The 25,646-nt window shown below is 43.3% G+C and overlaps 2 protein-coding genes across 3 annotated transcripts; one reads left to right on the top strand and one right to left on the bottom strand.

Annotated features, from left to right (window-relative positions):
* The first annotated feature begins 52 nt into the window (after nucleotides 1-52).
* Nucleotides 53-3,055, top strand: exosc5 (exosome component 5). Its single transcript, XM_037086693.1, has 6 exons — nucleotides 53-451; nucleotides 1,052-1,165; nucleotides 1,495-1,616; nucleotides 1,727-1,867; nucleotides 2,383-2,472; nucleotides 2,644-3,055. Exons 1-6 carry the CDS (start codon nucleotides 172-174, stop codon nucleotides 2,737-2,739), a joined length of 843 nt encoding a protein of 280 aa, XP_036942588.1. The 5' UTR covers nucleotides 53-171; the 3' UTR covers nucleotides 2,740-3,055.
* Nucleotides 2,766-21,170, bottom strand: tmem91 (transmembrane protein 91). 2 transcript variants are annotated; one of them, XM_037086710.1, is made up of 4 exons: nucleotides 21,109-21,170; nucleotides 10,300-11,887; nucleotides 6,596-6,742; nucleotides 2,766-5,713 (listed from the first exon to the last, which is right to left on the bottom strand). In XM_037086710.1, the coding sequence occupies exons 2-4, from the start codon at nucleotides 10,744-10,746 to the stop codon at nucleotides 5,558-5,560; spliced, it is 750 nt and encodes a 249-aa protein (XP_036942605.1). In that variant the 5' UTR covers nucleotides 10,747-11,887; nucleotides 21,109-21,170; the 3' UTR covers nucleotides 2,766-5,557. The 2 variants fall into 2 exon arrangements, with proteins under 2 accessions (XP_036942605.1, XP_036942600.1); XM_037086705.1 differs by having other exon boundaries at nucleotides 21,103-21,164.
* Nucleotides 21,171-25,646: the final 4,476 nt, after the last annotated feature.

Here is a 25,646-nt window from a genome sequence, read left to right as displayed (position 1 = left end):
ACATACCAATTAAAACTGATAGCTGTAGCTAATATTATTATTTGGAGGTAATAAAAACAGTAGCTAGCGTGGTTACAACCTACAGAAAGCTAGCCAACCGATACCAATCACACTTTAAATAAATAAATAAATAAATAAATATACGATCATATAAACTGTTTTCAGATCTCCATGATTCCACTCTTATATATAGATACTAACATCGATCATTTAAATTATTTAAAAGCGTCAGTTAGGGGAAATTCAAGTTTTACCGCCTCCTCATTCCTACGTCATCAGGAAGGGCCTAAACTAGGAAAACATATTACGTCACTCCCGCGCGACGAGCTAGTTTTCCGCCGTGATAGCAGCATGATGGAGGCGTGCGGCTCTTCTAGCGTTTCTCTGAGAGAGTTTGGCTGTGAACAGAGTTTATTGTCTCGGCCTGACGGTTCAGCGTCCTTCGTCCAAGGTAACGACACATACGAAGTTTGTTAGCCGGCTGTAAGGCAGACAGGAGCCGGACTCAAGCTGTCGTTAGCATGTTTCATAGCGTCCGGTCAGTCAAAACTCGCTGTACTCAAGTCATTTAGCATGTTCAGACAGTGTAATGTATACGGAACTTTTCATCACACTACCTTACTTATACAATGCATGTGTAACATAAATCAGATTTTCTGATAGTTGTAGTTTTCTTCGATCACAATAAACAGCAGTAACATAGCAGCTCTGTGATGAATTTAATTCTTTTAAATATCCAATAGTTGGTGATATGTTATAGCTTTTACTGTACTGCATATTACATCCTATCAAACTCTGTCATGTTGATGGCGTGTTTCCTCTCATTGTATTGTATTGTATTGTATTTTCTGTACTTGTAAACAGCTGAGATGCTCCATCTGCTGTGGACACTTTAATGATGGCTGTTTTTATGCTTTTCATATTGATCTGTTATTGTCTGTATTTTTTTATTTTTTCAGTTGTGCTTAGGACAGATCATAAGTCCCCCCCACAAGGATCAATAATATTTTGTCTGTTGAATAATTTCCTCTGTTGTTGTTGTTATCTGAAGGAGACACGAGTGTGTTGGCTGGAGTGTACGGACCAGCCGAGGTCAAAGTCAGCAAGGAAATCTATGACCGAGCAACACTGGAGGTGCTGATTCAGCCCAAAGTTGGACTGCCCAGTAAGTGATGATCCAAATAATAAACTAATTTCTCATCACGCAGTTTTATTTGGTTTGTTAACTGGGAGTGTAATGCAGCTCCTGAAGTTTATTATAATTCAGTGTGGGTGGTTTAAATCTTTCTCTTGTGTGGGTGATAATTTGTCCTTTTAATATTCTCGAAGATACATAAATAAAATGTTTCTCCAAGTTTACTTAATGTAACTGTTGATTTTAAAGCCTTGCTGCCCTAAGTTGTCCCACCACAACACACCACAAGATGGAATAAGTGAGGCAGTTAGTTTCTAGTCTGAATCAAGTATTTATCCCAACTTTTATTTATTTTCCAGGTGTGCGGGAACGATCACAAGAGCAATGTGTGCGAGAGACGTGTGAGGCATCTCTCCTCTTGACGCTTCATCCTCGCTCCTCTCTCACTCTTGTTCTTCAGGTGCTCCATGATGATGGTTCAGTATCCTTCAGTCAAACCTCCTGCTGCTCTTAAGTTGATTTAAAATCTGCTTGTAGGACACTGAGATGTTGCCTTAGGTTGGTGGGTGTTCTTCCTTACCTGCTCCTCAGCTCTTATCCTGCTTTTTGAATGCTGCCTGTATGGCTCTGATGGACGCAGGCCTGCCCATGTGCTGCCTGTTCTGTGGAGTGACCTGCGCCATCGACGCAAACGGTCAGATCATCACAGACCCCACTGCAGCTCAGGAGAAGGTAAATCATGTGTTGAGTTAAACAAAAGCCCAAAGCTCTTTGTGGTGGTTGCTCTCAAGGGACAAAATAAATCACACATTTAATATTTTAGTCAATCAGCTTAGAGGAGCCAGTCTCATAAATGCACTAAGTAATTTTACTTAAGGTAATTGTGTGTTTTGTGACACTATGAAGTTCACTTCATCAGAACCTTGTATAACTCAACTCATAATGGGTCAGGCCTGTTTTCTTTGTAGTTGTCAAGACACACTGGGAAATGTGTAAAAAAAAAAAGAGTAAAACCAGGCAGATTCAGGGAAAATGGGGACACCAAATTTCACCATCATTTGCAGGCAAAGACTCCTTTTAATGCATTGTGACAGGTTATTTTTATCAGTGATTTCTTTGCATGACTTTTTCAAAATGTCTCTTGTGTTTGCCCAAGAATATTTCATTGTGCTTCCAGAACAGTCAGCGCTGTCATAACTCTTGCTGCGTTCACTAAATTTGTTCTCGTCTGGTTCCGCTCTCACTAGGAAAGTCGAGCTTTGATGACATTTGCTATTGACAGTAAAGAATGCAGGGTGATGATGTCATCAACCAAAGGATCATTTTCAGTTCATGAGGTCAGTAAGCTTATTAAGAAATGCTGCAGCATTGTTCATTGTATTGCATTGTTCTTGATAGCTTCTGTCATTATTGTGCCTTCTGTTAGTGATCTGCTTCTGGTCTGATGATGATTTTTCGGGCTCTGTGTGAAGCGATTATTACAGACGCTCATTGTTCTTCTTCTACAGCTGCAGCAGTGTATAGCTGTCAGTCAGAAAGCATCAGAGAAGATCTTCCAGTTCTACAGAGACTCCGTCAAGCGGCGATACTCCAAAACCCTCTGATGAAGAATTAGCTCTTTTCTAGCCTGTTTTTTTTTAAACAATGTATAAATGTACTGATGTTGTGATAAAATATTCAGAGACTACTCTGGGCTGCCTTTGCTTCAGTTCAGTTGGAGTTAGCTGTGTTTGAAGTGAATGATTTTGGCAGAACATTTGCAATTAAACTAAATGCAAAAAAAACAGGGGAAATGAATCAAACAAGTGCATTTATTTGGGATTCATTGATTCCTCTTTCAGTTTAATATTTACATGTAATACAAGGGTGTCAACTGGGAAATAATATCTCTTGTACTAATAAATCTCATTTCCCACAACATTTGACTTTTAGTTGACTCACTCTCTTCGCTGTGCCCAGTTGTTATCTATAACAAGTGAGACAAATCATGACAGCATCATCAGTCCAGGTAATCCACAGTAAATGCTTCCATATAATACTGGTGGTAACTCAGCTGTAACAACAAAGGCTCACTGACAGAAGTGTCCGGTGGAGACGGGATGGTTCAGGATTGTCAGAACTGTACAACACGGTGTGTCAGTGAGAGCTGACGGGGGTCAGACACTGACATATCACAGGTGTGTCTACAAATACCACGTACAGTGACCTTAATCTATTATCAGCTTGATACAACACTGGGTTTGCAGAAAACAAAAGTATTTGAGTTATTTGTAGTTCAGCTGTGGATTCTATAAAAACTATACATCTAAATAGAAAATGTTCACTTTTTTTTATACCTTAAGTCATTTTTTAAAATATTTACTTGGAGTTCCCTTATTCACAGTTTTTTTAAGTGGACTGTTCACCTCCAAATCAAAAATACATAATTCCTCCTGTATGTGGATGTTTCTCCATCTAGATTCGAGCTGGAAAATGTGTTTGAAGAACTCTTCAGCAGTGTCTTCAAGAAATCATTTGACCCCCTCCACGTGTGATATTAGATTTTTTATTGACCCCTGATATTTTCTACTAGTTTCTTTCCATATCACCATGCGGGAGGAAACATGTATTTACTCATCGACGAGTCTTGGCTCTCGATGGCACAGTGTGTCAAGAGTCAAGTAATGGCTGCCTCCTCAGCTGAGCTGTAACGTTAGCTAGCTTATGTAGGATAGTTACTGCGGCCACGTCAGTGAGTAGAAGCACACCTCCACCTGCACAGTGACACACTACTCACAGCAGGGTCTGTTGATTATCTTGAGTGACTGGGTCATGATTTCTCAAGACAACACGCTGAGTGTCATCTGGTTCCATTATACTGAAGAAAGCAGACGTCTCTACAGACGATATCAAACCACACACAAACTATCTAGTTAGACGAATTGCACTACAGGTATGAGGAAACATGCATTTTTGATTTTGGGGTGGACTGTCCCTTTAATGGCACATTTAAGCTCAAACCAATATGGCCGGAGTGGTTCTTCTTGTATCAAAGCTGTTTTTTGCAGTAATTGAGGACCAAATGAAGGAAGTGATTGAAGCTTGGAGCAGCTCGCCATGCAGGTTTCTCTTCTGACCCAAATGGAGATTTTTACTGAGTCATGCGTCACATGGCTGAACGTTAGATGTCTGGTCAGGCTATTTTTTGCAGCATTTTTTTTTTTTTTTTACCCATTTGCTCGTCTGAACAAAGTATTAGTTTATATAAGTTTAAGTAGACAACATCAAAAGTTTGTCATACAGCAATAAGAAGCGAGTTCCTGAAGGGTTTCGTTCCTCTTCTCAGAGGAGAAAATAGCAGAATCTATATTTGGGGAGGGTGGAGTAGCAGTCTAGGTTGCTTCTATTAATGGAATAGCTAATAAAAGGATATAAATAAAACCTTTTTTCTATATTTTTGGCACTTTTCCTTGCAGGTCTGCACGCCTTTGTCTCCGTCGTCATTTCGTAGCGCTGAATAGCAGCAGCTCCTTTATTCCTCACATCACGACCCTGCATCTCCTTAAGAACTCATGAACTCATCGTTTATATTTTCTTATATAATGGCACTACTGTAGTTTTCATTTAGTTTTCTTTTTTGTGTATTTCTACATAAAGATACTTGGCATAAACACAGCAGAATCTGTCTTCTCTGCAGGTAAACAATGAGTGATGCTGAACGTGAAGTCAGGACAGGTTGATCGATGTACATGTGTAGTGTTTCCCTGGCCCCTCGTGTATGTTTTTAAAAATAAATAAATAAATAAATAAAGTTCTGGGGCTCTGAAACGATAACCAGCCTTCACCCCACCGGCGACAGCGCTCGCTCAGGCCCTCCCACAGCAAGCTCCATCAGGATTTCACCGCCGCTGCTGATGATGCTTCGTCCTTGCCGTGACCTTCTCATAAATCTGTAGAATCCATCGCTGTGCGCTGCCCCCCTCTCTTGTCTCTCTGCTTCTCATTATTCGTCCACTGTTATCGTGACAGTGATATCTACGGTGCTGTGATAACATCTGCATTCGTTGTCACAGTTTTTCTCTTACTACAGTAACGATTAACATGTGATGACGGCCACAGCACAGACGTAATGGATGACAGGTAACTTGATCTTCTGTATGACGTATGATTTCTTTTTCAGTTCTTTTTCACGTGCGCCGAATGTCCTCTGAGCAGAATTATGTCCAAATCCAATTAGACGTGATAACGATCTACACAGCAGCATTGTCCATTCTCTACTGTTCCAGTATCTCAGTGTAGAAGATAAGACGTGAGTGCAGACAGGACAAAGACTGTGATTATTTTACATTTACAGGTGATATGTTGACATGAAATGTGTGAGAGATCTGTGTGTGTGTGTGTGTGTGTGTGTGTGTGTGTGTGTGTGACAGAGAATCCGTGCTTTTATGGTGGTTTTCCAGACAGGTAGGAGATCAACGCGGCGATGGCACAGATGTACGTGATGATCCCAAACACAATGGAGAGCACCGAGAGCCACAGAGCCTGGCGAGACGCTGCGTTCGCCCCCTGAAAATCCCCCTGAGCCGACGCCTTGTTGGTCTGGAGGAGAGAGGAGAGCGAGATAAGGATTTTTAAAAAAAAAAAGAGAGAGAGAAGGCATTCGTCATCATTTGTCAATGTCCTCCTCGGCCTCCACTTTCCTCTTCCACTCATTCGAATCACAAGCTGAGCCAATAGTATGTTCCATCTCTGAATCACAGCCGCCGTTTGTGCCTCATTCATCACTTTCTCCTCCCTCCCTCCCCTCCAGCCCTTGTCTTTGACTCTGACCCCTGTTTTAGGTAGCACTCAACAATATTGGAAATCTATCACCTTGGGGCTTCTTGTTATGACTCTAATTAAACCTTAATGAAGGCCATTGATCTGATCAAAAGGCCTTTGCAGCCTGCTGCCACTTAGCTTTGCAAAAGCGTTAATGGGATTTTTTTTTTTTTTCCCCCTGCACTGCTGGAAGGATGCCTGCATAAACTCGGGGCCTCTGGCGACTGGAGATAGAGGTGTTGAGGGATTTTCAACGCTGCCGGTTGTAATAATGACTGATGAGATAATTTGTGCGGGGGTGTTGTTCCCTTCTCCCTTTGACCTGCTTCCATACTCACACCTGCTTTTTGTCTTGGAGGAGACGAATCATCTCAGCTATCAAATTACTGTAAACTCTGCACAAGTGACTGTTACGGAGGACTGAATGACTGTATAAAAAAAAAAAAAAACTACAATGCACAATCTTTCCTTTAGATTGAGATCGTTGAGCTCTTTGCTGTTTCAAAGCTCTCGTGGTATAATCCTGTAAATCTAGGTGTAATCCCCTCCCGTCTACACTCTAAGACACCGGACCTGTTGGTAGTCCACACACACGAAATCACCCTCGGCTGTGAACTACAGTGCCAGGTTGTATCTTGTCAGCAGTGTGTGTGTGTTTACCTTCTGAGAGAGGTAGAAGGCAGCGATGCCCAGGGGCCAGAAGCAGCAGAGCATGGAGAAAAAGGCCAGGCCCAGGTAGTCCTGAGGGATCATCAGAGGGAAGTTGCTCTCGCTGTCCGTATCACTGAAGTCATCAATGGACGAGTCCTGGGATTCAAACAGAGTGCACTTTAGGTTGAGTTCAGGTTAAAGGGCCTGGAAGTTGAGAGAGCTTCTCACGGCATCCGTCCATGCTGATAGTTTTAGTTTCGATTGCTCAGCTTTTGAGATATTTGTCTCTGAGGTTTCCGCGTCTCGTCTCTCCTCTGCTGGTTTGACACACAGACTTCATGTTGTGTTCAGGTGCATCTTGTACATACATACATGTTTTTTTGTTTTTTTTGTTATCACTAATCAAGAACAATTAGATGCAGATATTTGAGTTTGAGAACCCCTGTTCTACACCAATGCAACAGAAAGAGAGGAACAGTTTTCAGAGGGAATATTTCTTCGATTTTCAAAGTAGTTCCACTTAAAACTGATACGCGAGGGATTGTTTTTTAAATATAATTTGAGTGAACTGACCCTTTAGTCATTAATTGAGGAGATCACTTTGAAGGTATTTTTTTATGAAACATGCATAGATAATATGCTTTAAAGGTGCAGTTTGTAGTGTTTAGAGGGATATTTAGCCAGAAATGCGATTCGGAGATTAGTAATCCTGTTCCCATACGTCTAAAATCACCTGAACTCAGAATGAATGTGCTTTTGTTACCTTAAAATGAGCCTTTAATATCTACAGAGGGGGATGAGTCGTCTTTTAAAGGGTCTGCCGTGTTTCTACGGTAGCCCAGGAGGGACAAAGCATGCACTGGCTTTTACATTCATTCTACACACAGATCTGTCCTGTGCATACACAGATAATATGCTTGTACACAACTCAGTGTAGCCTTTTCTGTTATGTTGTGTTCACGTCCTCCACAACAACTGTAAAAAAAAAAAAAGAAACTTTGCTGGTGCCTGTGAGATAATGTGACTGAATGGGGTTAGTGTGGATGCGCACTAGCTCTCCTGACCCCGGGAGCTTCATGACTCACGCATCTTTTTGTAACAGCTGCATATTCAATCTGACTTCCTCTCTCTCTCTCTGACCTCCGTCACGTTACTCTGCTTGTTTTATCTTCTGCGTGAAAATAATTGTGCATTTTTCCAAACACGCTCCTTTGACATTTGAGCTGATGCTTCGTGCACCAGCAATCCCCCCCTTTTTTTTTTTTTTTTCAAAAAAAGCTTTTCTTTTTGCGGGGATTTTAAACATTGATGAAGATTAAATGGGGCTAAATCAGAGAACATATGACAAACAGTACTTGAAAGATTACTTCACAAGGTTATCTGAATTCTGATGTTGGGATTGGGTTGTCCTGGCGTGACTTGTCCTGCCTGTGATCATCTGTGATCATTCTGGATGACACGACGCAGTTTTGACGCTGTGCTAATTTTGTTAAAGAAAAATATTCATCAGTGACCTTTTTTCCGTCCCTTCCTCAAGCTAAAAATAGATCATTTTAAGAGATGACACAGGACCAGAACGTTAGTGGTGGACTATTTTTAAATGTTTTCCCCAATTGTAGGTCGAGTCTGTCTGTCAAAATACGTCCCTGACACTGATTGACAGGTGCAGATTCAGAGGAATCTCAGGTGAGGCTGTCCCAAACCGACAGCAGCATGATGACCCTGACGAAAAACACAACACACTGCAGCAAAGTGAGACTAAGAGATGCCTTGCTGCTAAGACTTAAATGTAAAGGATGCAACCAACCTGTGGAGACACTAAAGGCCGTACTGCCCTGCTAAGTTCTGTTGATAACGAAAACGCCGGGGAAACAGATACCAAAGATAACTCAGGACACTCCGAGGGTCGCCTCTCCTGCTCTGGCATCATATTTACTGATCAGCCATGCAGTGAAAATTCAGCATGAAGCGATGACGGAGTTTTGGGGGGCAGTTTGAGTCCTTTAGCTGAGTGTCTGAAGTGGAACAAAGGAGATGTCGTGTTGCTCTTTTTTTTTATTTTGAGGTCACTGCAAGGTTTTATTCCCACCGGCCTGCCTGAGCCTTTGCATTGCCGCACGACTGCCAGCATCCAGAATGAGCTTGTGAAAAAAAAAGGAAAAAAAAAGAAAAAGTTATTCGGTGTGCTGTTCTGCTCTTTTGTCCTTGTGGTTGCAAACTCTTAACCTAAACTCTGCTGCAGCCAACTGCTCTTAATTTTAATGGCGTGTGTGCGACCGCAGTGTGTTTGTCCACTCGCTCGTGTTCTTAATCAAAGTAATAGTTGTTAAACAGCCTCCAGCCTTTCAGTTCACAGTGGGTAATTGGACCTTTTGAATTAACCTTGCTGAGGGACTTTTCATAATAATTTAACATATAGCTTCTCGTGTTGACTCCCAAAGCATCACATGACCACTGTAAGAGTCTTAAAGCTAATTTACATTCACTGCAGGGTGGACTTTGCTCAGTGATCTATGAAATAGAACTGGCATCCTCCATCGCAGCCGTGGTGTCATTACCTGCACAGCAGCGGGACAGGAGCTTTATGTAATCTGGCTTTTTGACAGTAAGCATTCAATTGCTACCTACCCTGAAATGCATTGCTCATACGTCTATTTTTAAGTTGCTCCGTGGTGCCCAGAGACTGTACTGAGATCATGAGAGTCTCTCTCTGAACAACACAGATCATCTGGAAGGAATTAGATGATTATTTATCTGTAGAGGTGACGTAATTAGTACATTCTTCTGCAGCTATTTTGATGATTGTTTCATTGTTGGAGTTATTCATCAGACAATAATGCTGATTATTCCCTGGTTTGGTTTCTCCAGTGTGAGGATTTGCTGCTCTTCTCTGTTTTATATCATTGTAAACTGAGTCTCTTTGGGTTTCGACTGTTGGTTGGACAAAACATTTACAGGTGCCCTCTTGCCCATCTTCGCTGAACATTGCGACTGGCTGCCGTTAGCTAATTAGCTCAGTTAGCCGAGGAGCTAGGACCCTAGACTGCGACCCCAGATCCCGGGGGGAGGAGTCACCGTGGGCCTCTGGGCTTTGCTCAGCTGGGGTCAGCTTCCTCCCAGTGACACCGGACTGGGACACATGGGATACAGGATGGAGGTGATTTACTGCAGCTCTGACCAGGATTATGCCCCGACCACCAGAAGACAGAGTTGAGTTTTCACATTTTACTCTGTGAATTTAGGATTTAATTCAACCAAACCAGAGATGATGTTTCTAGAGACAAACCAACAAAGACTGTCCGCCGTAATCTAGTCTTAGATCGGTTAAAGAGATCAACTTGAAGTCAGGCAGCTTGTAGTTGTATTTTTCTGCTCAGTAAGGAGAATATTTGTAAAAATACTTTCATCTTCGATATCTTGTGAGTTTATTTTGTTCACTTATTAGGGGGGTTAGGCCAGTATGTTCCTTCCTATGTTTCTATGTTTCTTTCCCTTTGCAATAAAACACTTAATCAATTAACTGGAGACTAATTGTTGGTTTCAACCTTGTTTATGTGTTAGTGGTCTTTCCTTGATCATCTGTGGTGAGGGAATGAGTTGCACTGCTTTTCCCCAAACACTTTGTTATTTAGCTTAACATAAATGCTTGTTTTTTCAGTTTGGAATTCAAACTCAGCTCTCAGCATATGATAAAAAAAAAAAACCTGTCTTACGTCCGAGTCAGGGAGCAGGTCGTCCTCATCATCCATACTGTACGACACACTGTGGAAGTCCTGTGCCTCGGCCAGCAGCTTCCTCTCCAGCGTGGAGCCGGGTCGTATGTCCACAAAGGTGGTCTCCAAGTAGTCTTTGCTGAGCAGGGAGTCTGCGTGGCCCCAGATGGGGGCCGGTGGGTAAAACGACTCCAGTGTGCGGGGTAAGGAGCAAGGGTCCAGTAGCTGCTGTTGCTGAAGCTCAGGAGGATGTCCGCAGTAGCCCCTCCATGCTAACGGAGGGTAGGCCCTGTCCTCCTCACACTTCACCAAGATGCCTTTGTACATCCCACCAGGGGCCTGTCCGGTCCCGGGGCCCAGTCCCAGTCCCAGTCCCTGCCCCGACGCCCGGCTGTTATTGTCGCTTTCCCCCAGAAGAGGGTGCTCCAGCTCATCTAGATTCTCCATCCCCTCTCTTTTAATACCAACCGCACAAGAGGCCACCGCATCAACAACCAAATGTAATCTACAAATCGGTCTGCAAATCGTCTCCCTGAAGAGTGTCCGCTGGGTTTATGCAAAGGCAGCTGCTTTGCTGGTTTTAGTGTTTCAGTGGTAATCCATCTTTAATCCTATTCTTTAATTTTTTTTTTTTTTCTTATTGGTCCGGCGCCCAACAATACACGGCAGGTTTAGGACAGAGTGAACTACCCGTGATGCACCGGCGTGTGCTGTGTGACGTGCTGAAGTTGCGTTGAGGGATTCAAGATCTTCTTCTCCTCACATGTCATAAGCTATTTGTTTCAGGGCTTGGTGGCTCCGGGTCTGCCCCATGTCTTCCATTTCACATGATTGGATGTGTCAGTGTTCATAAATATGCTAACGCGACTACTTTCTCTCTCATACAATATGGAAATGTCAATTCGGATGACGGAGGACCTTGATTAGTCCCAGACAGGCTAATGAAAATACTGGGCGATGGGATTTTCCCCTCTGGAACTCTTGCATTAAACTAAGAAGTCTTAATCGAAGCACAGCGTCATAGTTTGAGCGTGACGGCACTGGACGTCAGTCTTTCCCTTGGAAATGGGTGATGACTTCAGTGATTGTAAAGAGAAGAGCAAACTAGATTTCAAGCTGTCATGAGATGCAGCTGCATGTTTGTTTCTCTGCAGGAGTCTGAAAAAAAAAAAAGGAGCACTCCCACAGTTTTTATAAAAAAAAACAAGAGGCCTTCAGATGACTGGACTGATGCACGGTGGGTTTGTTTTGAAGCTTGAATATGCACGACCTCCAGCAGCAGCAGTCAAACTAGTGGCACAATGAACGGATTGGGGCCATATTTGAGGGCAGTTAATCTGTAAAAGCAACAAGGCTCCAGAAATAGAATCCTATGTTGCACATCCGCAGGTCAGCCGGCCTGACGACATGCCTGCTCCTCTGTTGTTTGCCGCAGGAAGTGATAATGACGAAATCAAAGTCCTCCGGTGCTGATTTACGGCCCTGGCAGCGACTCCTTTAGGACATTTATTTTTAATGTCCACTTTAAGAGGGTTGCCGTCAGGACAGACGAGGACTTGGGCAGCTCCTCCGATGAAGACGAGGATGTCTGTTGAGAGAATGACAAGGTCACACGAAACATTTAGACTTTACGGCTCAACTCTAATTCTCTGCACACAGCATCCAGTTGCTGAGTCTTTCCTCACACATACACACAACCTGAGCTACACGGCTAAACCCCAACTCCCAGAAAACATCATCAACTCTGACCTTCGTCCTCAGAACCAGCTGTCCAGCTCCTGTTGACCGGACAAATTGTCTTAAAGAGGCTGATTACTATCAGAAGCTCTGTGAATGGAAACAGTCTCCACGAGCTTCACAGAGAGGGGAAATGGAACCGTGTTGATTTAATGACTCATTTATTTCACAGCTTCAAATTCCCAAAGTGAAGCCGGTGATCTCATTGTGTAAAACTGGGCTTTGACTGATCACTACGGATATACGTTCACAATGTATACAGCGGCAGATTAGTGTGATTTGTAATCTCTGCCTGTGGAGATTAGATTTCCTGAAGCACATCTGAGAGAAAAAGAGGTTGGACCTCCAGGAAATGCAGCAGAAATGACAACGGATGATAACTCGACTTTGGCTTCACACCAGTTTCCCCCATGACTGTCTTTATAAAGTCCATCAAGACTGAATAATTAATTCACACTAATACATTTAATCTGAGAGATTAAAATGTGTTTATCTTAATTCAGAAAGATTAAAACCTCAGAACTTTCCACTTTCTCCTCTAACCACTGGAGTCCACAGACTCACTGCACCCCGAAAGCAGCCTGAGGCTCCGATGATAATTCCTTTTTTCTTTTTTTCTTTTTTAATTAATTAATGTGAAAGCTATCTACCACTGATCCCACAATATGATATGTTAATGCACCGCAAAAAAAGACTTTATACAATGAAAACCTTCAAACTCTACTGGTAGAATTGGCTTAATTAATAACCTCGTGTGTGGTTAGCTGAGCTTTATTTTATTTTTTTTCACAGCATGACTCGTAATTTTACATAAAACAGTCAGCGTGCACACACACAAAAAAAAAACACACACAAATATCATCAAAAATCAGTAAGCAGACCTTTAAAATCCTTCGCTGTTCATTCCAACAGAACAAACAGGTAAACAGGTAATAAGGTGGAGTGTAGTGAAGTCAGTACAGGTGTGGCAGCTTCCTGGCACGCAGCTCGCTAACTCAGCACTATATCACCGATCAATACACGTGTGTTCAGCTGAAGTCAGACAGAAACACGACATGAGACTCACTGGAACTCTGCATGTTATCAGCTGCTGCAGTGCTGAAAATATGTGGCCTGAACGTCACTGACGCCACATTTAAGAAGTGTTTCATCAGCCAAAGTACAATTAACAGCTTTTAAAACTGACAGATGCTATTTTTTTATGATGCAAAATGGAACCTAAACACAACAGGTCATTAAGAGACCTTGACAACAAGAGCCAAATAAGAATATATTCTTATTTTTAAAGTGGAAAATATAAGAAAGTGCTTTGAGTTGATGGTCTGTAGCTGCTGATTGTCCACACAAGGCAGGCTGAGATTCAAAATGCACCTTTTTCTCTCGGGACACTTAACGTGTTTATTCTCACTTGAAGTCTGAAAACATCAACAGTGAGTTTTACTGAGGACAAAACAATAAAAGTCTTTTGTAATGTTTTGACGTCAGCTGAAAACAGACACGTTCAAGGACGCTGTGTCAATAAAATATCGATATAGTGGATCACAAAGCACAACTGAGCATCGTTGAACTGTGTTTATGTATTTCACAACACATTGATTTGATTGATGTTTCAATGCAGCCGTGCAGGATAATAATATCTGCCTGATTAAAACGTTTTATTTCTGAGCCATAATCAATTATTTTCTTTTCTTTTTCTTTGTTAGTTTTTACAGGGATAGCACTCTTTGATTAGCTGCAGTTAGCTTAAAAAGATCATTTCAATCCACCGTCTCTGGCCCGCTTTGAAAACTGAACTCTAAAAATAGAATAAAACAACACATCACCGGTTCAGACTTGTCAACAACAGAGGAAAATGCAACTTTAGAATAAAAACAGTGATCTGGTCTTAAAATAAGATTCATTTATCTCACTGAAATGCTCCAACACTTGGTAAGATTTTGAGTTTTTTGCATCGCGATTGCAAAGAGACCAAAAGCTTTAAACAGCTGAGACTCAACAAGATAAATCAGATTATCTGTCCAACTGCTTTATTATAATGCACAGTTATATTTCTATTAACTAAACAGGCAGAAGAACTGATTCCACAATTTTCTTATTACATTTTCAGTCCCAGCTTAGTGTAAACTAGGACTGCACAATTAATCAAAACGGCAAAACGTGTCACAACAACGATCACGTCATCTTTACAATTCTCCTCAAACTGTGATTTCAATTCACAATATCTGTCAGATAAATCGCATCATGATTCTTCTTTGCATATTGTTCAGCCCTGGTGTGAATGTATATGTGCTGACAGTGTCGATCTATCCACGGTGTACCTTGCCTCTCACTGGGACAGCCTCCAGCCCTCCTGCACAGATAAGCTGCTTAGAAAATGGATGTATGGTTGGACATATGTGAACCTGCTAAATAGCATGGAAGTGATAAGTGATAAAAAAAAAAAAACACTATCTAGTGAGTTTAAAAGATTAACTTAAACTCAAATGTGACTCACTTCCGATCTAAGAATGTCTAAAATTAGCGTGAGTAGGGGGGGAAATGCCACCGTGAGCTGACAAGAGAGAAGTGATGAGGAAAAAAAAGTCTCATCATTGTGTGGCGAGGGTCTTTTTCATTCCCCGGTAGAAAAGAGAGAGTCATTTCAACAAACTCCATAATATCTAATCAGTAAGTATTCATTCTGCATGGCAGAGTGCTTCGCAGGCTTCGAGATCAATTCAGTGACTCGTTGTTGCACGCCTCGCTGCACGGCGAAGAGGGGGGGAGAAAAGAAAAAAAAAAAGGGGGAATAATTGGGTGTCTTTGGGCCGGCGTGGTGCTGAGGGCTGCATTCTGCTTCGCTGTGCAAACCTCCCCTCCTCTTCACACACACACACACACACACACACACACCCCTTTATGGAGGGCTAGTGCCTCTCATACCGAACAAGCTGAGTGATCATTCAGCACACTGACGTCAGCAGCAGCTCCGAGCGAACTGCCTCCCCCACGTCACACACACACACACATACGTGGACATATGGCGCACACACATGCACTTGTGCTCACTTACACGCTAATATTTGTAGCACTTCACCAGCCTTCCCCTCGCTCTCTCTCTCTTTCTCTTTTCTGCCCCCCCTCTCCCAATCGCTGCAGCTTCATTCCAGGAGAGATGCACTCAGCTTTATTACACCCTCCCTCCCTCCCTCCCTCCCTGCTGCACCTCTGCTCATCCACCATAAAAAGACTTCTGTCAGCTGTATTATGAGCCTGCCTCCTTTTTCTGATTCTGCGACGCTCATAAAACATCCATTCAGGTAGCGGGGAAGGTTGCAAGGACGCCGCCGCAAATCACAAGAGCTCCTCTTCTCTCCTTCGCTATCTCCTTCTTTTTTACTCAGCCCTCCCTCCATTACTTCTGTCCCTCTACTTTTGTTTTTCCTTCCCTCCCTCATAATTCAGCCACTGTACAAAACTCAAAACTTGTCATACTTGAAGTAAAGCTGGTTCCTAAAACCCTGAAATGTGCAACCAAAGTGAAACCTTGCAGAGAACTGTTGCTGCTGACTCTTGCACAGATTTCCAGTATCTCTGCGGGTTTTTTCGCTCGCACTGACACTCATGTACAGAACTGGAAGTAATTGCTGTAATATTTCAGCCAATACAGATGGGGGGGGGATGCAGATACAGAGAAGTCACTTGTGACATGGCACAGTGCTGTAAACGCCTGTAGGCTCTATTTAAAAAAAAGACATCTTGAAGAACAGCGATGTCAGCCTGATAAGAGCAGAGCAGAGCCGGCTGCGAGATATGCCAAACAAAAAAAAAAAATCTGAAAAACCCAAGTGGCGGTTAAATGGCCCTATTGATTTCATTTCCAAGTCCCTTTTTCACGCTCTCTCTCTCTCCTCCTTGTCTGTGTGGAGTGACTGACAAGAGCAGAGAGGAAAGTGAACGGGGGAAAGATAAGCAGAACACAGGCAGGCGACGTGGAGCGCCTTGCATAGCTGGTGAAAACCCAAAGTAACATCATGTTCCTATGGAAACAAATTCACCATGGAGTGGAGTGCTCACTGCAGGATAAATGAAGCAGAGGCTAATTTGCCATTTCAGTACTGTTCCTCTGCTCGGCTTGATAATAACTGGATGGGATAATTCCAGCCTTGCAGTGCCTTGCAGTAAGGATGTGTTACTGTCACATTAGACTGCGAAGGACGGATAATTTCCACAGAATTACTCTATAATAACAAACGAGCGCGGCCGCGCAGGCGCTGGGGTTTACCTGAAACCCCCCCTGTGCAGAATGTGTGCATGACAGTGTGAGCTCATTAATCAGCCCACGGTGTGCCCCAGTCTAACCCCAGCAACACAAACGCACACACTCAAACACACAGTCCAGCCAACGTGCATGTAATTCTTTGCAGCTTTGCATCATCTCACACACACACACACACACACATGCGCGGTAAACAAACCTTTTGAAGCCCTCCGTGTCCTGCCTCCCACATGCTCACATACATAACCACACACATCATACACAAACGCACTGACGCACACACACAAAACACACACTCTGTTTTCGCACAGCTGGTGCTTCTGTGCAATGAGGCCCGAGGAATGAGAAAACTGCAATATGTTGCAAACGGCTCCGGCGTCTCTGCAGAGTGTGCTGTATGATGTGCTCCGTGTTATACATCGCCGGACACACACATGGGACTCGCTGTACCTCACAATGTTGCATGGTTTGTGTAGTCGTGTGTGCGCGTGTCACATGTTTCAGTGTCTTCTTCTGCAGCTGCTCACTTCACTTTGCCCCAGGGTTTACATGTATGGATGTGCACCGGCTGTATGTGGATGTTAGTGTGTCACAGAAAGAGCTGAGGATGGAAGATAAGGCTGCTTAAAAGCTTGTTGTATATGCTCGAACATTCACAGTAACACACAACACACAGTGTACCAACACATGAGTGATTACATATTTTATACGGGCAGTCAAAGTGCATTGTAAACAACTGAATACAGCATTTAAACCACAATTATCAACATGTTATCTTAATTTATTTAAAGAAAAACTCTGCCAAAATGCAACCTTTGTGTTAAAGCATAATTACGACAAAAGAGGCACTTTTGAGATTTACCGTATTTTCTTTTTCGGGTCAATGCTATGAGCACGATAGCATCAAAATCTCTGTTTTTAAAACTGTAAGAAGGCTCAACACAACATTACACTTTGCTGGTGGTTTTTGAACAACAAGAAGTGTCATTCTAACTTGGAGGACGGCGCCTCTTTCGTCGTAATTATGCTTTTACGCGACGGTTTGACTCAGGTACATTCACAAAAAAAAAAAAGCCTGGGTTACATTTTGGCGAGAGTTTCACTTTAAACAGGAAGAAAACTGCAACAGACTGTTTAAAAAATGAATTAGCTGTCCATCCTTTATCCCACCCAAATTATATTTTTGACTTGGTAGGGTCGTTTTTCCACCATAAACTTCAATTAAACCTCTAACGTAAATTATGGCTATTGTTGAGATAAACCAGATTAATTATAGTAGCTTGTTGCGCTGTATAAATCTGTGTTGTCACTGACATGAGTTATGTTTCTCTTAGCTGATGAAAAGTGTCAAACGTGTGGACACATCAAGACTGTTTTGAGTACACAGAATGATTCAGAGCTGCTGCCACCCGAGAGAACCACATCAGTGTTGATGAGTAAACATGAACAGTAACATCATACACCGGTAAATGTGATGCCGATGTGGTGCCCACAAGGAAAACTAGAGGACCCGGATGGACGGAGAGGTGAGCTGCTCTATCAGAGCTGGCTTTCTTCGGTCAGGTGACGAGGAAGCAAGCGGAGAAAGACTGAGAGCTGCTATCAAGGAGAGCGGAGAGGGACCTCAACACCAACAACAGATACTCATCACAGAGCTCACTCTGATGTCCTCAACAAATCCTCAGCTGTAAAAGTCCACATGACAGGGGCCTCCTGAGAATATAAGCAAAGCTGCTCGGCCTGATAACATCCCTGTTCCTGAAGCGATGAGCCGATCAGCAAATCAGCAGCACATTTTAGCTGGAAAAGGTGAAACATCTGCAGCAAGGTGAACAGCGAAGCAGGTCAAACTTGTCTTCAAAATAAGAGCTTTACATTGCACCCCACTGGGGTTTAGAACTGTGTTCTTAGTGGGGGGCTTTTAATTTGAAAGTAGTGACCGTTAGCAGCTTGCCACTACAGCAACAAGCGGACAGAAGACAGAAGACAGCTACAGAGACCGAGGAGACGCTGCATCTCCAGGATCTCAGCGGCTGTCCAGTCGCTCATCTTGACGTCCGCAGATGAAGTGATGGACTGACTGCTGTGATCAGCTGTTTCCTGGTTTTAAAACTCACAACAGTGCACGTCATCGACACCTCCGCCCACCTCACGCAATTGCCGGCACATCGGCGGCTCGGATTTACACAGAAATGGAGGTGAGGATGGAGGTGTCAAACTGGCGGACCATAACGGACCCCCAATGTAGCGCCTTCTGGCTAAATCTGCGGACTTAGCTGCAAAAAGGACGAAAAAAAAAGAAAAAAACAACCCCTACATCAGAATGCTGTTTGTGGATTTCAGCTTAGCATTCGATACGATCTCGCCGCTGAACATGACTGCCGCTCTCTGCAGCTGGATAATTAACATCCTCATACACAGACTGCAGACATTTTGGATTTGTAATCACCTCCTTCGCTCGAGTGCTCAACACCGGAGCACCTCATGGCTGTGTACTCGGCCCCTGCCTTTTTTTTTCACACCGTGTACCCACGACTGCGGCCTCCTCTCAAACCACACCGAGATTTCATATCAGGGAGAAAACCCACAATCTTGTGTTGGTGGTTCACAGAGAGCAAACTACTGCTCAATGTCAGCAAAATTGTTGTTGTTAACTTTTACAGAGGAGCAACAGAAAGTCATCCTGTCAGGAAACATTACAAACTGACAAACAGGATGTGTGAGGAGGGTTTTTGTTGCGGTGAGATTGAATAAATCTGGCGAGTGGTTTCCACTGCTGTAGCACCAACATACAGAGAAATCATCTTTCTAAGACTCCTTAATTCATTCACCACCATCAATAAATGACATGGAACTTTACACTGACATTGCACGTAACGTATACAAATAACAGTATTGCTTTATTGATTACCGGATAAATCTAATAGCAGCGATTGCGAGCTTTACTGGAACAAAAATAATCAATGCAGTGTCCTCGCAAGTAGCCAAAACAATCGTCTGCCGGGGGGAACGAGCGCAGCAATGAGCCGAGTGAGGTAATTAGCCTCTCACAGATCTTTACATGAGCAATGATGTATAACACGGCCTCATCATCATCACAGAGGGAGGGCATATTTGTTGGCCTCTAATTGACAATGACCTACACACACACACACACACACACAGAAAACACATCCTGCCTCTTAATCATGGTGAAAAAAGGCCCGTGTGTCCTTTTAAAAAAAGCACTCAAGACTGCTTTTGCTCTTGCCGTCAACCCCAGATACACATTTTACAAATCAGATTCTGATTGGAGGCGGAAATATTCCAGATTATCTGTCTGAAAACAAAAAAAACAAATATGTTAAGGGATGCGGGATGTGTCAGGTTGTCTGGGATTTCAAGGAACGCTGCACGAGCGTGCCACGGTTTCATGTTACAGCACACCGGCTTGTCACACGGCGAGAAATTGCTGTATAAAAACAAGAACAATGGAGCAGAGCTGTGTGGGCTTCTACTCCAAAACAGCAGATCCTCTACATCCTCATAAATATACACAGAAAACAGTGAAATAATTAATTTTCAGTTTGATTTATAATAACAAACTGAGGAGCTTTAATTCCCTCGTGGAGAGAGTCGATGATATCAGTCTTTTCATTAAAACACAGCAATACTGAATTAGTTTCACTCCCCTACGAAGCAGATATAGTTGATTAATTATTCAACGTTATCCACGATTCAATTATTGAAAGTCAAGAGATCGGAAAGAGATTCACTTAATATGCGAGAGAAGCAAAAAACACGAGTAGTGGAAGAAGAAATGTGCAGTTTGCGGTGATCACGTGCTGACAGATACAGAAGCGACAACGTGTTTCTAGTTCTGGAGAAGAAGTGCGTTAAAAAATGTTCACAATAACAGATTTCCAGCCAAATGACGCGCTAACAAGGCATCAGTAGGTTAATTGCCTTCCCCATGGGACATCAGTTTACCCAGCATTTTTAATATTGATGAATTTGTGCAATTTATCAACAATAATATTCATTATATTCTGTTATTATACCAACTATTTTAAGCATTAGGGTTATTTTTACAGCTATAAAAAGCAACTTCAATAAACTGAACACGTTTAAAGATGTTAAAATGTGAATTATTTACACATTAAGAGTTTTAGACCTTCAGGAACATGTGGAGCAACTTTCCACTCCTGCTATCTTAGATTTTTAGGACTTTACAGACTGTCATTCATACATTTATACAGAAAGATTAGTATTTTATGTTATTCTAATAAATATATGAGCTCAAAACGCATGATGGCAGCAATATGAGTTTAAAATAACAGACCTGGAGGCATGTTGAGTGTCTTAGTAAAAGCAAAGTAAAGAAGTAAATAAATCACACTAATAAATAATATATTTTACGGGTAAATCAGTAGCTTATAAAGGTTCATAATTAGTTAGAATTACTCTGTATTCTTACTGTACATGTAGACCTTTTTAATAAAGGCTTTCACATTTGTTTGTTTTTTTCTTTTCTTTTCTTTTTCAGGAGACCTGAAATAGATTTTGCAGATGTTGTTTTGCAGAGGGAGCAGTGGGGGGGCGGACAGAACAACAACAGACAGGAGCGAAAGCGAATTATGTGTCCTGAGTATTTAACGTTACAGTGAGTTAATACGGAGTGTTATAATAAAGCCAAAGAAACCAAAGCAGGAGAACATGAACGCAATAAATTCAAGGTTTTTTTTTTTTTTCTTTTGTCCTCACACAAAGTGACACACACGAGGCTCCAGCTCAGCGAGTTGTTTGTGCTCCTTTAATTATCATCTCACCTTTACCTTAGTCGCTGTCCTCCTGTCCTCCTGTCCTCCTGTCCTCCTGTCCGGTCCTCCTGTCCTCCTGTCCTCCTGTCCTCCTGTCCGGTCCTCCTGTCCGGTCCTCCTGTCCTCCTGTCCGGTCCTCCTGTCCTCCTGTCCTCCTGTCCGGTCCTCCTGTCCTCCTGTCCGGTCCTCCGAGAAGAAAAACGGGGGTCCCAGTTTTTAACCATCCACCGCTCTGAAGGCTTTTACGCACGGATCCACTGCTTTGCTTGCGTTGCGCGTGGGCATGTGCAGAAGGTGTGTGTGTGTACGTGTGTGTATGTGTGTGTGTGATGCCTATACATGGACCGCTTGTGTATCCTACACGTGTTTGTGTGTGAGAGAGGGAGGAGATGATGATGATGATGATGATGATGATGATGATGAGTTACAGAGACAAACTTGTCGGCATCACCTCCGTCGAGCGTGCAGATGCTTCTCACACACCTGTGCAGCCTGGCAGCAGTAATGTGTTCTCTCTGTCAGACTCCCCTTCCCCCTACACAGCATCTCCCCTCCTCTCGCATCCTGCACGGCTCTGCACGGCTCGGCTCTCCTCCTCCTCCTCCTCCTCCTCCTCCTCCTCCTCGCAGACAGGAGAGGCTCTTTGATTAATCCTCGCTGCGGCTGCGGAGCGTCTCACACGGTGTCAACTTTCTTCTGCCACTCTCAGCTTTTTTTCCTCTGACTTTTCCCAAACACAGCTTCCTCCTCTTCCTCTCCCCTCTCTCCTCCTCTACCTCTCCCTGTATCCTCCGTGCTGCTCCTCAGCTCTGCCACCTTATTATTACAACGCAAGCACTGGGTCCTAAAGCCTGTTGGCGCAAGTGCCTGAGCGTGTATGTGTGTGTGTTATATTTCAATTACTCCGAGGTCCTCTTAAGGGTAGAAGGGAGACTGCACATATGCAAAGTGAGGGCATTTTGCCTTTTCTTACTTCTTTAAGAGGATTAGAGGGGTCATTTTAGGTTGGATGGATTGGGGTTAAGACCAGGGATGTAGCTCTGAGGGGGGTTAAGGTCAGCCTAAGCAACACAAATGTTGTGTTTGTTTGTGTGTGTGTGTGTTTATTGGGATGCCGGTTGATTCTCAGCATTCTGGACGAGCTGCAAATGTAATATCCGCAGTGTGATGGAAATCTCATCACTGTTGCTGCTTCGTGAGGCAAACGCAGAAACAGAGAGGCCAGGGGAGGAAAAACTGAGGGCGGCAGAGAGAGAAAAAAAGGGAGGTTGGTGTTGAGCAGTGGCTTCTTCCTGTGTGTGTGTGTGTGTGTGTGTGTGTGTGTGTGTGTATGTGTGTGCTGCAGCAGGGTGGAGGCAGTGATGCCCCCCCAGCAAGGATGACTCCACTTTGTGTCAGCCCTTTCATGTCCGCTTCACCCTATGACCCACTTTAGCCGCCCGGGCCGGCCCACATTAAGATCTCAAGTCAGAAATAGACTCAAGATGCAAAAAACAATCATCCCTGCTCCGGGCTCGTGCCCGTCACTTCGCCTCTTTCAGGGGAGGATGTGCGGGATAAAGCTCAGGCGTTGCTGGACACCAGCAATCAATGAAATCCACAGAGCTTACGCTGAGTATTTAATGAGGTGCGCTGCTCTTAGTCGGAATCCCCCTCCCCCAGTTTAACCTCTGGGCTGTTTTTTGTTTTGTTTTTGTTTTTGTTGTTCTTGCTGTTTAGCTCTTTCCAGTCGGTCAGCAGCAGCAGCAGCAGCAAAAAAAAAAAAAAGCTCCATTTGTCTTTGGCTGCCAGAGTGACAGGCAGCCTCTCAGTCCATCACCAACACGGATCAATACGCTCTCCTTAGTCTGAGCACATCCTCCTCTCCCTCCTTCATTCTGTTGTCCATCTCTTTATTTTCTCCCTTCTTCCTCGTGTGTGACACCAACGTATGGCTTTGTTCATGTCAAACCGATATTGATCGCGCAGCACGAACAAGCGCTGCTGTCTATCTCGGATATGATCGAGAGTTTGACTACAAACACACAGAACAGCTTGTAACGCTCGTCATCCATGGCTCCAGCGTTGTTTCAATGTCCAGATCTGATATTTCGAAATGTTCTGACTGACTCTGTGATCAGATATCAGTGACTTCTACCCAAAGATCTCTATATCAGCCTTCTCAGCACTCACGTGTTATTGGTGGATGCAGCAGAAAAGCTTTACATGAACATGTTTTTCCAGCTTACAGCCCCAGACGCCATCAAATGTTTGGCAGTTTCTCTGTGGCGTGTCAAATGAACCATATTGATTGTTTATGTGTCGTGCACACTCACATTTACAGATGTGGCACTGCAGATTGGTGAGATGGACGCTCAGCCGGAGAACACCGTTTGAGAATAATACACGTGGAATCGCTGTCTGGTTTTTCTCAAGATGCCCGGATATTTTCCTGCCTTGTTTGTGGCAACAGAAGTGGATATTTTAAGCCAAAATATGATCTTTTCCTGATCCTAACCAGGTGGTGAACTGCAAATTGAATCTAAAAAAATAAGACGTTTCATCAGATCCAGATAACATACAACATTCATTCAATCATACATGACAATCTGCCAATCATTTCTTTTGTGTGCATCCTTTGTTTGACAGATTTTACGAGGCTGCTCGTCCTCCTCAGGTGTGCGCTGCCTTGTACCGTCACCTCCGGTCCACCCAGACCTCCAACTTGTGCTGCATGTCACCGTCTGATGTCAAAGTGTCACCGAGTGTCACCAATAAGACTCTTATCCCCAATTATTTTCTCCAAGCCGATTTGAGAATAATGAGCTAACCAGGGATTGAGACGGCTTCTGGGTGAAAAAGGCAGCGACCTCCTCGCTCTGAGGTGAAACACACGGCAGCAAATCAACACACAGCGCGGGATTTTTCACACAACCGTGAAATCAAGTTCAATTACAGCATTCTTGATTAGAAAAGAGCTGCAGGCAAACAGAGCAAGCCTTGATATTTTAAGTAAGCTTGTGTTTTGTTTGGTTTTTTGCAGCTGCAACGTTTCTACGTGAACGGCTACCTCAGCAAACCTTGTAAGGGGGATGAAATAGGTGGAGTGGAGTATTAGCAAAAAGCCTGAGGTGGTAAGTAGCTAAACAGGGGAAAACACAGCTAATCCAATACTCAGGAGGAGGAGGAAACAAAAATCAGTTCAGAGCTCTAAAACATAATTACTGCTTGACAACGTGTGTGGCTGTCTGATATTTAATTTATCCAATTAAGATAACAGAATCGTCCTGAGGTATCCGCCATGCTCTTCTTCTTCTTCTTCTTCTTCTTCTTCTTCTTCTTCTTCTTCTTCTTCTTTTTCTCACCCTGCTTGTTTTGTTGTTGTTGTTGTTGTGAAACAGCCCTGCAGGGACGTATTGATATATTTTTTTTTATTTGCAAGATGTAATCTATTATCCTTCTTCTTTTTTTTTTTTTTTTTTTTTTTTCTTTCACAGACAAGGGCTAACAAGAGATGTTGTTTGTGTGCCAAACACTTTGGGCAAAATGCAAATGCAGCAGCTCAATCTCCAGTCTGGGCTGCACACAGGCTGATGAGGGCTGATTCGTGTGTGTGTGTGCGTGTGTGTGTGTGTGCATGTGTGTGTGTGTGTGGCTGGGGTTTACGCGCCATCACGGAGGAAACGCAGCCTTTGAAAGACAATACATGGAGGAAGTCGGGGGCTCGTGACTCTTTCATATTTTTTCCATGAGTGTTCCCTCTCCACTCGCTGCCTCTGAAGGCCTGAATTATTCATCTTACATAAGGAAAGAAATGCTAAGAGACACACGGACAATCGAAAATGGAGAGAGAGAGAGAGAGAGAGAGAGCAGCGTGAGATACACAAACACACCCACACACATTCACATGTCAGACACACACACAGAGTTTGATGCAGGGTTTGATGATCATTTACACGCTCAGAGACAGGTTTGGTTTTTCTATATTTGGAGTGCCGGTCTGTCTGAAGAGACCTGAGAGAGAATAGAGAGAGAGAGGTGAGGTTTTCTCAGGAGGAGAGAGGAGAGAGATAAATGTAGCAGTAAATTGATTACACGGCGAGCTGTAAGGGGGACAATAAGTGATGCTCTGTGGAGGAGGAGGAGGAGGAGGAGAGTTTGGGGACCAACAAGTCGAAACAGTCAAAACAAAGCTTGACGTGATGTAAACACTTCCAGCAGGATCACAGTTTCATCACCGTGATATCTGCGAGACAACCTGTGATCAAAGTGAAGCATCGATAGGATCTAAAGATATGGCTGTCTGCATTCAGTGAGATGAAAAGCAGAGGCTAGCTTCAACTAAGCTAACAAACTGAGCGGTGAAAAATGCGACAACCAGACCTCCATCCTCAGAAAGAAAAGAACAGACTGAAGACAGAAACTCTGTGGAAGACAGCGCATACCTCATAAATTAGATCAAACAAAAGCATTCAGGTGTTGTTAACATTTCCTCCCAGTAAAACGAAACATTCAAAAATACTTTCTTCTGTTATTTCCCCATTGAAGACTTCAGCGACCTGTGAACCTGCGAA

This window comes from Acanthopagrus latus, chromosome 2 (assembly GCF_904848185.1).
Source record: "Acanthopagrus latus isolate v.2019 chromosome 2, fAcaLat1.1, whole genome shotgun sequence".
Classification (NCBI taxonomy): Eukaryota; Metazoa; Chordata; class Actinopteri; order Spariformes; family Sparidae; genus Acanthopagrus; species Acanthopagrus latus.
This window is presented reverse-complemented; position numbering and strand designations above follow the sequence as displayed.

Excerpts from the sequence above, each read along its gene's own strand:
- exosc5 (XM_037086693.1), top strand. The coding sequence starts at position 172 with ATGATTCCACTCTTATATATAGATACTAACATCGATCATTTAAATTAT. Across the intron at positions 452-1,051 it reads TTCAGCGTCCTTCGTCCAAG|GAGACACGAGTGTGTTGGCT; the intron begins GTAACGACACAT and ends TGTTATCTGAAG. Across the intron at positions 2,473-2,643 it reads GATCATTTTCAGTTCATGAG|CTGCAGCAGTGTATAGCTGT; the intron begins GTCAGTAAGCTT and ends CTTCTTCTACAG.
- tmem91 (XM_037086710.1), bottom strand. The coding sequence starts at position 10,746 with ATGGAGAATCTAGATGAGCTGGAGCACCCTCTTCTGGGGGAAAGCGAC. Across the intron at positions 6,743-10,299 it reads ACCTGCTCCCTGACTCGGAC|GACTCGTCCATTGATGACTT; the intron begins GTAAGACAGGTT and ends TTTGAATCCCAG. Across the intron at positions 5,714-6,595 it reads CCTTCTACCTCTCTCAGAAG|ACCAACAAGGCGTCGGCTCA; the intron begins GTAAACACACAC and ends TCTCTCCTCCAG.